General features: G+C 46.7%; 2 protein-coding genes and 1 non-coding gene across 3 annotated transcripts; 2 read left to right on the top strand and 1 right to left on the bottom strand.

The window, feature by feature from the left end:
• Positions 1-593: 593 nt before the first annotated feature.
• On the bottom strand, positions 594-8,296 carry LOC148814540 (uncharacterized). The gene is made up of 6 exons (XM_088906416.1): positions 6,338-8,296; positions 4,129-4,476; positions 3,525-3,896; positions 2,627-2,749; positions 1,315-1,355; positions 594-1,175 (listed from the first exon to the last, which is right to left on the bottom strand). Exons 1-6 carry the CDS (start codon positions 6,381-6,383, stop codon positions 1,002-1,004), a joined length of 1,104 nt encoding a protein of 367 aa, XP_088762542.1. The 5' UTR covers positions 6,384-8,296; the 3' UTR covers positions 594-1,001.
• Positions 8,297-9,210: 914 nt separating this feature from the next.
• LOC148814541 (U1 spliceosomal RNA) lies at positions 9,211-9,374 on the top strand. The gene has a single exon (XR_016086113.1). It is a non-coding gene; the product is annotated as a U1 spliceosomal RNA (small nuclear RNA).
• Positions 9,375-10,739: 1,365 nt separating this feature from the next.
• Positions 10,740-16,284, top strand: phb1 (prohibitin 1). The gene is made up of 7 exons (XM_088906478.1): positions 10,740-10,818; positions 11,909-12,011; positions 12,798-12,959; positions 13,056-13,198; positions 13,863-13,979; positions 14,502-14,597; positions 15,134-16,284. The coding sequence occupies exons 2-7, from the start codon at positions 11,927-11,929 to the stop codon at positions 15,344-15,346; spliced, it is 816 nt and encodes a 271-aa protein (XP_088762604.1). The 5' UTR covers positions 10,740-10,818; positions 11,909-11,926; the 3' UTR covers positions 15,347-16,284.
• The last annotated feature ends 253 nt before the right edge of the window (positions 16,285-16,537 follow it).

Here is a 16,537-nt window from a genome sequence, read left to right on the forward strand (position 1 = left end):
GCTTTGACACAGACACAGCCCAGGATTACAGCCTCTGACCCAGATTCCTGGAGGGCCTGGTGTCTTCTGGTTTCAGTTACATGGTTTGGATAAGTAATTAGCTGCATGACTGTAAGACTTCTCACTAGAAACTGAGGTCCAGGCAACTTTATCTTTAATGGAGAAAATGACTTGAGTAATAAACTGTAAAATTATACTTAGGAATAGTCCTAAGCATGTGTAATTTAGATGGTTATAGGGTTAATTGTTTAACTGACTTCTCAAGTAGGAACAAAAAAGACACAGTCTCACAGTCATACTCTAACCACAAAACAAAATATTTTTAACCAGCCATAGAACTGTTAACTAGAACTTTTATTGAACAGAACTGAAATAGCCGTATTGAAATCATATATATTCTTAGGCATACACTAAAATCTTCATTAGAAAAGAAGCATATGAGAATAACTCTACAAATAAACAATAGAATGTGTGGTTAGTGTGATCCTGTGCTTTCCAGTATTGTTGCTAGTTCCTTGCTAGTTCTGAAAAGAAATTTTGTTAGGAGTGGCAAAAGAAGCACTCAAGTTTGCAGTCAATGATTACAGACAACACAATTGTGTAGATCCTTTATTGGAGTTTGCACAGATTTGGACATGTGAGCACCAGCTCTTAACGTCTTGCTGCTAAGGGACCATCATCAAATCACTGCCTTTCTTGAAGTTTGTATACAAGCAAGAGCTCGTCTGTAAATAAACACACTGTATGCTCCCCAAAACATTCTTACTGTGAGCCTGCACAGATGTCCACCTTGGCCATTATCCCAGCCGTTCCCTAGACTGTGTCGTGTGAGCGTAATTTAATGACACAGTATAGTAATTCTGGTGGGGAAAGGGGCGTCAGTGTGGGAGGATTTAGAAATCCTGCTCGACATGTAACGTTTCCAGACCCCCCCACAACAGCGATGGTACAGCCAGCAAGAACCAGGGCTTTGCTGAGTATGGCTCATAGGTGGAGGGTCTTCACTGATCTCCTTCCCTCTGTGCTCCCGTCCGGACCTCGCTGTACACAGCTTGCTCCGCATTCCGATGCACCAGGTTCACATACACAGGGTCTTCTTCCCTCCTGCCGGCCTCCGTCGCCTCAGGGGCAAGTGGCGGGGACACCCAGATCGTGGAGTACACAATCTGCCGAGTCTGAGGACACCAAGCACAAAGAATCCGGAACTAGAATGTGGAGAACTTTGCCCTGTGATATGGGTAACATTTTACTAAATACCTTTTAGTGTTCTTTATTTTTATAGAAAGCTCAATTGTTATAGCTCATGAAACTCACCTGAGTGACATCAATTCGGTACCTTATGGGCTGCTGACCAGCTGTAAAAGAGATGCAGGAGTGAGACCTGGGTCAGCTCTGTGTGGACTTCTGCACACATGACAGGGAATAACACCCAGCTACATTCTGAGGCATAAAGGAATGTCCTACTCTCACAAAAATTCAGTTCTGAAGGAACTAATGGTATTTTTTAAAATATCCTTAATTCAAAGCATGATGATTATTTAAAAATAATAATGTCACAATGTATCCATATTGTGACACATAATTTCAGCTCATAATTTGAACTCACTTTTGCAAATTTCAGTAAGAAGTTGGGAGGAATTTGTAGTACATCAGACTTTTCATACCAACCTAACTGCCCAGTAGTGTTTCTGATTTGAGGCAGCTGCCTCCTGTTCTGGGGGTCACTGGGGAATGGAGACAGTGATGTAATCAATCACTGAGAAGTGCAGGCAGTGTTAGGGAAGTCACTTTTAAAAAATGAATCCATTACAATTATAAGTAAACCCTTGTCAGGGATTCCTTTTGTAAATTAATAACAAGTTGCTTATAAATTGATTTCAAATAGTTGTGTATTATTTACATAGTAACTACAGTATACACGCAAACTAATCGTTGTAACAATAATGAATTCGTTTTTGGAAGTAACTTTCCCCCACACTGGACTGGAGCTGGTGATGTCAACTGGCTCACAGAGAGCTGGAAACTGGAACAAGAATAGTGGATTTTCCTATTCCTGGTCTTCCACAGCCCAGTGTCAGAATGTGAAACAGGCCATGGGAACATGCACTTGCAGGCCAGAAAATTAGAAGCCCACCCAAATATATGTGGATTGAAAGAATTAGATTGAATAGGATGTGGCAATTAAACATGTTCTGTTCAAACCAATGCTATCCTGTTAACGCCTGAGGGTGAGATAAGAATGATGGAGTGTGAAATTGAACTTCATATTCCACTGGTTCCACCAGTTTTCCATGGGACTGTTCTGGCCTGGAGCAGTGTTGTACAGTAAGTCTGACACTGACAGTGCCTCCCACTGAGAGGTTGGACCATTTCATTAGAGGTTTCTAATGCTGGCTTAGAGCAATGCAGAATCTCACGTACGCTGAGGGAGTTAACATGTTAATCTTGTTGTGTGGGATTTCTAAAAAATGCATATTTCCTGCCAAAATAACACTTCCCCAGAAACACACTTGCAATGCAGTGTTTACTGAGGTCCCCCCCTATGCCTGTGCCTGAAAGGACTGAGCTGACTTGTAGTGGGGGTGCTGTAGTGAGCCCCAAACCAGCACTGCTCGCCATTACCCACAATGCCAATGACCTCTCCTGCTGCGAATCACCAGTCCCAGCGCAGCCAGCGCTATGGTGATGCCCAGCGCAGCCAGGACCAGGGCTGTGGTGGCGTGGCTGCGGTGATGCCTCTGGGCAGACTCTGGGGACAGAGAGAGAGAGTCTTGCAGCACTTGGAAGGAGCCAGAGGAAAATATTTCTCATCTGCAGATGATCTCATGTCACATGCACAACACAGAAAGTCAAAAATCTAAATAAGATCCAGACAATGCAATTTCTGTTCTGAGCAATCAGTGTGCTGCCTGTCAATTACTGTTAGCTGGGTTAGCAGCATTTAACAGAATCCAGCCAGGTGACTCTGAAGGTTTTCTGTGATGCAGAAGGGTAAAAGCTGGGTAAGGTTTAGTAAAGCACTGTGCATTCCTGGTGTGATCAATATCTAATGGTGTATGGGAAAGGGTCGAGTAAAGGTTTAGTCCATGCTGAAAAATCTGCAGACTCACACCTGAAGAAGGCTTGGAAGCAGAAATGCTGTATTTCTCCTTTCTGTTTTTCAGCATGGAATTAACCCTTACTTGTTCCTTTTGAGCGAATGCACACTGACACATCTCCCCACTTGGATTCATGGAAAATCCTGGAAACATAAAGGCTGGTATAAACATTTCACATCTACCTCTACCAGAAAACTGCCAATTTGGTGCTGAGCTTTTGCTAAGCAGAGGCACTGTGGTCTAGCAGAGACAGAATAAGGGTGGAACCACTGGTAGGAGGCTAAGCAGGGGACTGCATGCTGCAGGGAGACAAAGGGCTGAAAAACAGTAGTCTTAAAACTAGTCAGGGCACTGCTCACAAGCTGAGCTCTGCAAGGTGCCCTGAATTCAACAACGCAATATGAACACCACACCAAGAGATCTGACCTTTGACCTTGAGATGAAAAGTCCTGTGGAAGAGGTAGGTTCCGTTAGTCCACTCGCAACGGTACCGGCCTGCCTGAGCTGGAGAAGGAGTCCACATCGGGTGCTCATATCTCCACGACCCTCTGGTCCCATTGGGGACCAGTTCCATAGTGCAGCCTGTTATGTGTGCTAGCAGATCTCCTCCGCACCAAGTCGAACTGCCCTCAAACTGGACCTCCAGAACCAATTCCCTGTCAGACCCTGCAGGACCCAGCCTGTACCAGAGCACAGTTCTATGGGAGCTAGTGTTCCAGGCCCAGGTTCTGGTAGTGCTCCAGTCAGGATCCAGGCAGTCCAGGGATAAGGGCCGTGTTACAGGGATCTCCACCAGCTCTGTAAGAAAGAAACAGAAACCAAGCACAATCAGCCTTGAAGCACCGCTGGGCACACTGAGCTACGTGATGATGCTCCAAATACTCTTTCCAAAACCTGCAACTGTGTCCTTCCAACAGCTTGTCAAAATCTGAAAAGGTGCAACTAAAGAAGTACAGGATTTCAACGTGTTGTGCCCTGCAGACAAGACCTTCATCAGCAGCAGCTGGTCTACCACCAGGTCGCTTCTCACCTTCGATGGTCAGGGACACCTGCTCCTGAAGTGTCCCGTCAGGGAAGATGGTGAAGATGCAGCTGTAGTTGCCGCTGTCCCTGAGTCGGCTCCTGGCGATGGATAGCGAGGTCTCCCACAGCCCACTGGACCTGTTCCACAGCAACAGTCTCCCTCCCCAGTCGCCGGTGGGATAGCTGGTGCCAAATGTGGGGTTAAAAACAGCCACAGCTCTTCCCCCTCGCTCCCAGGATAGCTGGACCACAGTCATGGGCTGCTCGGCTACCAGCAGCGAGCAGCTGAGAGTGACATTCTGCCCCAGGTAACCCACAGCCTGCCTCTGTGCTGCCACACGAGATGGGACGCCCCCTGTTGGAAAGAAAAAGCAGCTCAGGTAATCTAAAGGACCTCCACTTACAGTAACATGACAGGTGACTGCTGGAGCCTTTATCAAAACACCTCTCAAGGGATAAAGTTTAAAACATAGTCGTAAAGTCAAAAAGTATCACATTGTACAGGACTCATGTTTGCTCTGGCTTCCTGTTTTTGTAAGGTTCTCCTGCGTGTTTTTAAATGCAGAAGCTCCCATCTGCACGGACAGGGATTCCCAACGATTCCTCCTCACAGGAGGCTTTCAGAATCCTCTAGGCCTTTGGGAAATCCGAGAGAACTCCACCCAATTTTCCAAAACTACTTGTGGGTGAAAAAAACATGAATTTTTTCCTTTTCCTGAATTTAAATTTTATCTTACTGGATACAATTTGTTGTGTAAAGATATGCTTTATACTTTTACAATTACTTTCAGAAAATGTTTCAGAAATGTTTGCCCTGGAGGTTACGTTGTTATTTGGCCTTTGCACTTGTGATCACACTTGTGTTTCTGCTTCAGCTTCGAGCTGAAGGCACTCAAAGCCTGGTGGCCCACAGCCTTTGCCCATCGCTGCAGACTAATCCAGGCACTTGTCTCAGAGTCAGTAGAGGGACTTTACTAGAAGTTATAAAAATTACTCTTTTGTCCTTGTCTAATGGAGATAAAGGGTTTTCTGATATTGCTGTGTTAACCAAACATAAAAACTGTTCTCACCACAAGAGAAACTTTTTTTATTTATCTGGTAAAGAATGACTCATGCAGCTAGTCAGTTTTTTTCTTTGTTTCTTCCACAATTCAAACTTGAAAGTTTCATTTGTGTCACAGCACGAGATGGCTTTTCTGGATTCCTGTTATCTGGGTCCTTATCTGGGTTTTTATCCTTTTCTTTATATTCAGGCTGTTTCCCCAGCCTGTGTTTTGTGGTGTTCTGGATCCAGACTGTAAATAGCCAAGCAGTGATCAAACCTGAACCGGTTTCACTTCCAGCTACTGCACATGGGAAAGGCTATTTTCATGGCTAGCAGGGTCCCTTTGCATTAGCAGTGGAACTGAGACTGCAGAACAGTGTGTCACCATGTGAGTCGTGTGTGTCGGTGTCCAAACTGGATCCCCAGGGATTCATTCTGGCTTAGGTCTCAGTTGCTTGACTATGACAACAGTCCATTTGTTTTGTCCAATTCAATCTGGATCTCAAACTGTTGACTAAAGACATGACAGATTGCAGGTCTCAACTGGGGGTGAAAACTGCATGCAAACACGATAGTGTCTGATCACCAGGCAGCACCAAACTCTTACTGTGCACACTGACCGCGTGACTTGCCAACTGACCGCAAAGCTGGCTCGCTCCCTGGGGACTCTGTTTCTCCCGTTTCGCTCCCTGGCAACGCCGGAGCAGGTCGTGAGAGCGGTTCAGCTCGGTTTGGGCAGCACTTCGCTCTCCTTCGTGCTTCACTCTCGCCTTCAGACAGTTCTTCTCCTCTTTGCATGTTCATTTGCGTAAACTCTGGGCTGGGTGTTTTGACAACGGTGTTATTCCGTATTAACCTCTCCAGAGTGACGTGTTTACCTTGCATTCAGAATGTTTACTGTGGTAAATATGCAAGATATTTTAACAGTGGTTTGCCATTATTAAAACATGCATTCACTGCAATGCTTTCATGCTTAGCAACTCCTCACTGTGCGCTGCATGCTTTTACTATCGTTTTACCAGGTTTGACTACACTTTACATTGCTTTTACCTTGACATACCACCCTGGGTTTTGACCAGTCATCCATGTACCTCTCAGGAGACCAGACAGTCTTCCCGATAGCGGCGCAGTTCGCTCTTTTGGGCAGCCGAAGCGAAGCAACGTCTCTTACCTGCTCTCAGCACACAGCACAGGGCCAGGAGGAAGCAGACAGTCATGATCACGCAGCTCAACACAACTGTGTCTCCCAGCAGTCAGCTTGGCTTCTTAACATTCTTCCCACTTCTGCTTTTCATTCACACTGGGTTCAGCCTTGGAGAGTTTCACTTCTACAGCCCACATGAGCGAGACCTGGCCGGTACGACGTTCCTCCATGTTTTTACAGTGCTGGAGCAGATCTTGAGAACTGACAGAGAGATGTCTTCTTTGTCTGGCTTCCAGCAGCTGCGTTGCTCCGGAGTCAGTGAGCTCTGAATGCTGGTCCTACAGTACATCAGTTTCTTTTGCTCTCGATTTATTACATTGTGACGTTGAATATGTACCGTGCAGTGTATGCCAGCCTTACTAAGTACCAGGAATCCTTTCTGTTGTGATGATTGTAATCAAACATGGTACCCAGCAATATTTTCCCTGTGTGAAATTCTCCCGGCACAGTTTCATATAACAAGGTGGTGAAGAAATCTGGGACAAAATCAAACGTATATTTTTAAAAATATGTCACTAACTTCAAAGTCACTTTGTCATTCTGTCATGCATTGTTGTGATAAAATAAGGTTTTTCCAATATCCACCTTGGAACCATTTATATACCTATACATTCATTTTAGCCAATGGAATCTGTGTTTTATACAGAAACTCCATACCACCTGAAAGCTTTTTTTTGTGAGCTGCTTGTGATAACAGCATGTCAATAGTCAATAATGAATCATCGCCCATGGCAGTTTCTGTCCAGCAGGGGGCGCCACCAGTTTAATAGCATAGGGAAATCTGGAGCAGGCCACGTCCAGACCACCTCGACCTTGTCCTGAGGTGGGCAGTGAAGTACTTTGGGAATTTCTAACCCACTACAAAGCTCAGATATCCCATTGAGAAGACAATGCATTAGAACAGTCTGTCAGCGATGTACCCAATAAATCTGCAATGGATTACTTCTTAAAAGCAAGCCTTTCTTCACAAAACCGGAGCTCTTGTATGTTAAACACAAAAACATTCATTGCAAAGTCACAACTCTCGTACCTCTGCTGCACTTTTTTTCTAAAAGTCAGACCCGATGAGTAGCGTACCAGAAAAACACGCTGTGACTTTCCCTAAGAGGCCTGTAACGTCTACCTTCTGTGTGAATATTGTCTTACTAGCCCTGTACTACCCAAGGCTTTACACAGCAAATTGTATTCTGGAGCAAACCCGCTGTAGTACATAGAAAAGCCACGTGTTAATAGAAACGAGTTCTCCTTGGTTTACAGTAGCATTGTGAGTGATTACAAACTGGTCGCTCATATCAGCCGATGATGCCAAACATTCTGCTCCGCTGTCAGAAACAGAAACAGCTTTTACTGTTTGCGTCAAAAACCTGTAGCCCTGACCAGCGCTGATAATTATTTAGACGATAAAACACTGGAGATGTGTTAACTTCACTGTAAGAATGACTTCCTGTATCGCAGCGAAGTCAGCGCTTCTGCAGCTGTGCCTGTGGTGTCCAGTTTCCTTCCACATTTCCACCTTTTTTTCAGTTGATTTTCGATGGTAATTTGACCGTTTTTTTTCCATCAAAGATAATCAAAGGAGGGCTTGGAGGGTGCACGAGTTTCCTCTGATCATGGTACAGTGCGATAACTGCACCGTTAAAACGATGTTTGATTTTATAAGAACTTTACTTGTCACAAATAAATACAGAATACAAAAATTATACAATATTAATACCTAAAACAGTATATGTGCACACATGATGAAAAGATTACAAAACCAACACAAATCTGCGTCATTTATCAAGACAAAATTTTTAGCAAGACATTTTTTTTGTAACACTGACAAACCCGGACCGCTCCACAACTGGGGCCGTGTCCCCAGACAGCGCCGGGGGCTGAGCGATACCCGCCGCCCGGCCCGCAGCGGGAGCTCCGTCACTTCCTCTAGCGGCCGGAAGCGGCCCCCGCGGCCCCCGGGCTTCCGGCTCGCCCCCGTCTGCGCCGCCGAGCGGTTCGCCTTGACCAGCTCGTCAGATTCCCGTCTCCGGCCCCGGAGCTGCACGGATCCTCAGGGTTTGTGGCGCTTGTTGTCAGCGGGCGATGCCCCGGGCTTACAGGCACTGTTTTCGTCAACAGAGGCCAAGGAGCGCAATACTCCAGTAATTATTATTAATAAAAACAGAAAACACCCTGCACGCAGAGGGGCACATTATTCCTTGTTTTTTTTCTGAAATGTATGCAATGTTCTATATATATAAGAGAATTATGTTTCTGAACAAATAATGTACGGTTCATTTTGTTGGTTACCAACAAAAATAGTTTATTTTTTAAAGACGTTTTATCAGGGTTATTACTGAATATAATTCAAATGAATACATTGAACATTCATATTTACATCACTTTGTTACACACAACTAGTAAGTACTACAGTCCTTTTACTGGTTAACTAGTAAAAGGAAATCCAAACTATATTCATCATGAATACAGCTACCTCGTAAAATACGTTGAAAGGATTTTTTTAACAAACATTTCGCAGCATACGCGTTCATTGTGACGTCATCGAACTTGCTTCCTAGCACCCCAGACACACATGCGTAGTCGCAGGCATGGGCTTTCAACCAATAGCGTCAGAGTATGTAAATATAAAGGCATCATGGGTAAAAGCTTTAAGAGGATTTCTGTTTTTAAATAAAATTGTCTAATTGCCCATAATAATTTGAAACACATAAATGAAGTTATACGTATATAATATAATACGTATATTTATAATTTACTAAAATCGAAGGAGTGAATAATTCCTCACCGTAAACGGCAGTCTTACGTTCTGCAGGGTGGTGACGAGCGGCGAACGTATTCAAGTCATACTTACCTGGCAGGGGAGATACCTTGATCATGAAGGAGGTTCACTCAGGGCGAGGCTCGGCCATTGCACTCCGGCTGTGCTGACCCCTGCGAATTCCCCAAATGTGGGAATCTCGACTGCATAATTTCTGGTAGTGGGGGACTGCGTTCGCGCTCTCCCCTGGCAAGATGGTTAACAACAGACCGATAGTACACAGTATTGTGCAAGTTCCTGTGGGTGTAGTTCTGGTTAGTAGCCGTCAGACGGCGCTAGAATGGGGACGCGATAATCTTGTGCTGTGCCTGACCCTCGGGTTGTATATGTAAATTCTATTATGCGTTTAATAATGAAAAATAAGATACACCGGTACGCGCGTTGAAGAACAAGTAAAGGTTCATTCCATGCTGGAAATAGAAGAAACACAAATTTCGGCTGTGGAGACCGAAGAAGGCACCTGAAGAAGCTCCACAGCTGACACGTTGCTTCTTATCGTCTCTTTTCAGCAGGAACAAACCTTTACCTGTTCCTTTGCAGCCTACGCCGGCTGCCGCAGCTCCCTATCTGGAAATAGAGAGACCTGTTTGAGCTGCTGCTCTTCACCACAGGGTGGCGCCGGCGGCCTGCCGGGCAGATAACTGCATTAGCGGTGCATTTACTGGGATGGGAGATGGGAAACATCTGCGTGGAAAAACGAACTGTATCTTTTAAAGCCTCTATTATGGAAGGTGTGGTCATCTATACTGTTTAGGTATATATAATAATGTAAAGTTTTATATTTTGCGATTCTGTTTTTTTTGTTTGTGAAAAGAAAATAAAGCTCTTAAAATAAAATCGTATTATGGAAGCGTGTTTTGCCGCGATATCCACAGTGCCATGTGTAAATCATTTCATTAACAATATTATCCTCGTACAGTTAAAAATGGGGGTTTGTTTCTGTCCTTTCTTCTGATTTTCATATTTTTATGGCAGTCTACTACTTACTAGACTAGTTTTCCCTGCCCCAATGGTGATACCACCAGCCAGGCGAAGTAGAGTGTATGGACACCGACACAAGTGCCAAAAAACTACATTTCCCACGAACCTCAGCGTTTCCGTCTCAGCCAATTGGAAAACATAATAGTTCGAGGAACAAGTAATAGGTTTATTCCATGCTGAAAAGAAGAAGAAGGTTTATTCCATGCTGAAGAAGGCTCCACGGCCGAAACGTTGTGTTCTCTTTCTTCTTCTTTTCAGCATGGAATAAACCTATTACTTGTTCCTTTGCAGCCTACGCATGCTGACGCAGCTGCCCACCTGATAATGACACCTGAAGAAGGCTCCACGGCCGAAACGTTGTGTTCTCTTTCTTCTTTTTTTCAGCATGGAATAAACCTATTACTTGTTCCTTTGCAGCCTACGCATGCTGACGCAGCTACCCACCTGAACTACTACCACCTGATAATACTTCGAGGCCCGAGATACGTTCAAACGCGGTGTCGAGGCTCTTAGAACTACAAGTCCCAGCTGCCCTCGCGACTCAGGCTGGCCAATCAGGAAAGGGGATGTTAGGAGGCCGTCGAGGCTTGCGCACTGGGCTGCCTGATTCACGCGTTTTGCTGTGGAGGTCATATGTTGTGCCTGGGAAAAGGTGAGTGGCGCGGTTTTAGCAAAAAGTAACGAAAAACGACTTTTATAGTTGAAGATCTGTTGGTGCCGTATAGTCTAGACAGAAGATTTTTAGTGCTTAAACGGAGTTCACATGGTGTTTATCCCCGCCACGCTGGTAAACGCGTGTGAGGCGCTGTGAGGTGAGCCCGGTACCGGGACGGAGGACCGAGATGGCGAAGCGCTTGTTATGACTGTTGTCCCTGCCGCCGCGGTCCGGACGGGCCCCGGGGTCCGCTGCAGCCTCGGGCCCGGCGTGTCGGCGTGCGGCCGGGCGGGCTCGCCGGGATCTCCGTTTCCCAAGTTCAAACCAGCCGGGGTGCTGTCGGGAAAATGGACGAAAAACCTGCGAATGTTTGTTCCTTTATTTGTGGCCCCCAAGCAGCGCAATTTTATTGGGTAGTGAGATGTTAGTTTTTTAATAGATGTTAGTTTATAATTATTATTTTTCGAAGCATTACCGTTGTATGCTGATACTGCCGAAGAAGATGCGATTTCCGTGGCGCAAGTCCTTGTTAGGCTTCAAGTGCTCAGGCAGCCTCCGCCATCGTTACAAAATGCGGTTTAATTCTCGGATTCAATTAAATTGCAGTGCTTGGACGTGTTGCTGGGGGTCCTTCTTGGCTGACTGGAGCCGATACCAGAACCGACACCATTCGGCCTGTGTGACCCGTTCGGTAGTTAGTAGTTAATTGATCCCAGGATCTCACTTGTTCCACCCTCTCACGGTCCTTTGTGTAAAATGCCTCCTGTTCTAGGTTTTAAGTGAGCTGCACATATTACACTTTTTAGGTCTTGTGCTCTTAAAACATGTAGTTGTGTTTATGTTCTGATTAGAGTTGATTCCTGCATTTTTATTCTGAGTAAAACGGCATGCTTAGATATTGACTTCAGCTTTTGGCTGTCTTGTTTTGAAAATATAAACTCATCCCGACTGACACTGATGTCACCAGGGTCTTGAGTGAATGTGGTTCTTCCAGACCAGCAGGCGGTAAATACAGCTGCTGTAGCTGTAGTTCCTCTCTGTCCTGGGCGGAGGGTCGTTCCTAAACATCCCTGCCTTGTGTCCCCAGGGCTCCTGAGATACCAGCATGGCGAGAGTGTTTGAAGCCATCGGCAAGCTCGGCCTGGGACTGGCCATCGCAGGGGGGGTGGTCAACTCCGCCCTGTATAATGGTGAGTCGGCTCTCATGGGCTGGACGTCCCGGGTTTTGTTTTCTACGCAGAAGTAATTTTGTGGTAAGAAAGCCAAGTAAGAGGTGGTAAATGGAAGAAATCTCTGTGACACGCCGTGCTTATTTGCACATTCGTAACCAAGGATGCGAGAATACAATCCAGCCATTTCTTAAAACATCACAGGGATTCGGCTTCAGTTTCACAGCTGATTTGTTTCCTTTCAGGCTCCCTTTTTGTAAAGATGTTTTCCTGTTAGTAACCCAAATGTATCTGGGACAACACGGTGGTCTACTGGTCAGCATTGCAGCCTCACAGCGCTGGGGTGTGCAGTTCCTGCAGTGCTGTTTGTGTGTCCTAGGTGCAGAAAATGCTGTTTAGCCCTCCCTGTACATGTGGCTCTCCTGTAGCTTTCTTAGCAGCTCTGAGTGAATGACTAGTCAGTGATGCACAGACGCAGGCGGTCATGACACTGTTCCACTCACTTCGTAAGCCTCTGTTCTTCTGCACGAGGGAAGTTAGCTATCATTTTGGGCTCCTAAAAATGGGAGGTCCAAATGGGTAAAAATGTGATAATACCGAACACTACTAATGGTTTTTATTAACGGGGGAATAAGGAAGTGTTGTCAGAAGGGTCCTTCAGAACCCAGGCTGCACGCCCTGGTCTCCTGGCAGTTCTCTCCAAGGTGACTGTTCGGTGTGATGGGAGAGAGTTGTGCCTCTCGCTCCATCCAGAGCGAAACGAGGTGAAAGGTGTCTTATCTCTGATCTTATCTCTGTTTGTTGCAGTGGACGCTGGCCACAGGGCGGTCATCTTCGACCGTTTCCGCGGCGTGCAGGACATAGTGGTGGGAGAGGGCACCCACTTCCTCGTCCCGTGGGTTCAGAAGCCCATCATCTTCGACTGCCGGTCGCGCCCCCGCAACGTGCCCGTCATCACAGGCAGCAAAGGTAACACAGCCAGCCGCACCGTGACTTCCCCTTCTGGGAATCAGATACACCCCCCTCATTTCTCCCCGCCCTCCTGTCCCCCTCTTCCTCCTGCAGACCTGCAGAACGTCAACATCACCCTGAGAATACTCTTCAGGCCGGTGGCCAGCCAGCTGCCCCGCATCTTCACCAGCATCGGGGAGGACTACGACGAAAGGGTTCTGCCCTCCATCACCACCGAGGTGCTCAAGTCCGTGGTGGTAAGAGCCCGGCGCCGGGACTGAGCAGCCCCTCTTCCGCAGGGGGCGGCCGAGGGAGCCGTTGAGCTGGGGTTCTGTTCCTTTGTTTCCTGATTTGTCGCTTTTGTGAGAAGTGGAGCTCAGCGAGTGCACGGGGCAGCAGTAAAGCAGCAAAGTAATCAGACTTCAGATCTAAAAAGTTAAAACAACACACAAACCAGTCAATACTATCGGCAGCACACTCACACTGACACCGTAGAGGTACTGGAATATGTGCAAAGGTAGTGCAGCCTATAGTAGAAGACCTGGAACAATGAGGAGGCAAGCCTCTCTCTAACCGTGGCCAAGGGCTTTCAGGGTGGGACGCTGTCCCCTCATTGTGGCTGGGACAGGAAAAGGGGTTTTCCAAAATCAGGTCCACATTTGTCTTGAAAATCTCTGCGATATTGGCTGCATTCTCCATTAGGACCCGAGGTAAGACTTGGGTTTTACCTCTTGTCTCAGGGGTGGAGCACTGGGGGTTTGGTAACTTGCTCAGGCGAGGCTCAGTGAGTTGGCATCAGACAGCTGAGCCTTTCAGTGATCATAGGAAATCAGGATAAAGGCTCTTGAAACCGGTCTGTTTGGTTTCCCTCCAGCTGCAGCGTGCTGAGGGCTGCGCACTGACTCCCTGTTCGTCCCACAGGCGCGGTTCGATGCCGGAGAGCTGATCACGCAGCGAGAAATGGTGTCGCGGCAGGTCAGCGAGGACCTCATCGAGAGAGCCTCCACCTTCGGCCTGATTCTGGACGATGTCTCACTGGTACGGTGAGCTTCCAGCACACAGCACTGCCGGCGTCAGCAGTGTGTCAGCCCAGTAGACAGTCTGTCCAGGACCAGTCAACCTAGTGTAACTGCAGAACAATTAGCCAGTACAAAAAAAATCTGAGTGACTGCAGGGATAGGTCAGTAACCCAACATCTTTGTTTCATCTGTTGTGAAATGTCTAATGTCACTTTCAGTCTGCAAAAAAAACTTCTCAAAGCTAATTAAGTTATATACCATCTGCACAAGTTCCACAGTTTAAAGCTTGTATTCTTGGAAGACATTTCCTCCTGTATAGAGGAAATATCTCCTGGACATCAGTACCTTTACATTCTGTAATTGCATCTACTTTAAGTAGATGCAGACTAAGGCTCCAGCAACCAGGCTTGCAATTGTGAGGTATCCTTTAAGGACCCACAATCCGTAAAGAACGTTGTTTGTTTCTTTAGTAGAAGTCTAAGCTCAAGCTGTGAGAGAGCAGCAGTGCGGTGATGTGATGTCTCTCTGACTCTCCCCACAGACGCACTTGACCTTTGGTAAGGAGTTCACAGAGGCTGTGGAGATGAAGCAGGTGGCTCAGCAGGAGGCAGAACGGGCTCGCTTCGTCGTGGAAAAGGTGGGGTGCCTCTGTGCAGGCTGTGAGACCTGCTTCTGGAACATGTGCTCCATGAAGTGATCAGGTCTTGTACATGCCTGTACTACCAGAGTCCATTACCTTGGACAGCTGCAGTACACACCAGAGGGCTGCAGTGCAACTCGTGTTCACCACCATGGGCACACCTGGCAGTCTCACAGAGCCAGTACAGCACAACCGCCCCCCCTTCCCCCCTCTGGTTAAGTTGGAAATTAATAAGAATAAAATTCTTGTCTGTCTGCAGAAGGTAACAACCACTTGAGCACAAATAGAACAAGAATCCCTGTGACACATAAAAATTCAGTTGTGATTTTGTAATGGCACAGTTATGATTCTGCTCCACTTTCTGCAACTCATTCTAAGTATTGGTATAGATAGAAATAGGATGGTACAGTGGGTGAAATATTCACACCCCCCCTCTTGGACTTGTTCACGTTTTATTGTCTTCGGTATTGAATTGAACTGGTTCTTCTGCGCAGCTTCTGACCGGCCCGCTGTCCTGTCTCCTTTCCCTCTAGGCGGAGCAGCAGAAGCAGGCGGCCATCATCTCCGCCGAGGGCGACTCCCAGGCTGCCCTGCTGATCGCCAACTCCCTGTCCATTGCCGGCGACGGGCTGGTCGAGCTCCGCAAGCTGGAGGCCGCCGAGGACATCGCCTTCCAGCTGTCCCGCTCCCGAAACATCACCTACCTGCCCTCCGGACAGGGCACCCTGCTGCAGCTGCCCCAGTGACCCCTGACGGGGGCAGGACTGTAGCCTGGTGCCCGGGGCCGATCCCTCTGTGTGCGTGCGTGTGACGACAAGAGCTGAGAGGGCCCACTGACCTCCGGGGACCAGTGACGTTATTATTTGAGCCCACCCCTGTAGAGAAATTCATTTCAATTACATTTCCCTGTGCATTCTGTCGTTCCTGAAGTCAGTCACTTGTCAGCTGTGGGCAGCAGCCTCTGGTCTTGACTGGGATTAAATTTTGCTGGAGGTGAGACTGTGTCACCTTGTTTGCACCCTGGTTCAGATTGTCCACTGGCGTTTCCTCATGCCTTGCAACTTTCTGTGGTCCAGTGAAATGTTTCGTTTTCATATCTTGTCTGTACCTCCAGTGCAGTACTTAAGTGCAGATAGTCTTTGTCATTATGCTTATATAGATGCTTACATTCACTTCTGTTTTTATCTATCAAGTTGCTAAGGGTATATTTTGGAGGGGTCTGCAGAATGGTCGACTCTTCTCTGACAGGTAGCGTCCATATTGAATGATGTTTTACCTCGGATTAGCCCCCCTTTAACGCTGCTGTGTTCTTTACCATGTTTTGTTTAGCTTGACCTGTCTAAAGTGTCATCAGTGGCCTCTGCGGACCCTTCTCTGGTGTCAAGCTGCAGTTTTGATGCTTTGGGTGGTCCTGCCCATTGCTGGCTGATGAATTATTTACCTGAATTTCCTGAATATGAATATGATGTACCTGTGGTAAGGCCTCATGACCGCAAAATGCGTTGATCCCAGTCAAGCATCATCTTGTTCGTCACAAGCAGCTCTGTGTAAGTCGTTGTAGAAGGGAAAACAACCTGTTACGAGTTTGATCTTTCAGTAAAGAAACACCCTAGGATTGTAGACGGACAAGTCTTCAGTCATTCCACCAGGTCTCTGTTAGCCAAATAAAACTATTTCTACTACAGTGTGAACTTCATTTCTTCTGTTGGTATGCCTTGGTGTGTAAACATGTAAATCATGTGTGAACTGAAACGTGAAACTTTTCTTTTCAGTAAAATCTTAAAGTGAAATCCATCAATACGTGATGCAGGCCAGCGGGCATACAGGGCCTAAGCCACAGGCACCTTCTTGAATTGATCTATGGAAGTGCCACCAGGGGGAGACTACTCATCGGGTGAAATAATGGCTGTATTGAATGTTGTGGCAGACTTTGACTA

The sequence above is a fragment of the Atractosteus spatula genome, chromosome 26 (assembly GCF_055471065.1).
Source record: "Atractosteus spatula isolate fAtrSpa1 chromosome 26, fAtrSpa1.hap1, whole genome shotgun sequence".
Lineage (NCBI taxonomy): Eukaryota > Metazoa > Chordata > Actinopteri > Semionotiformes > Lepisosteidae > Atractosteus > Atractosteus spatula.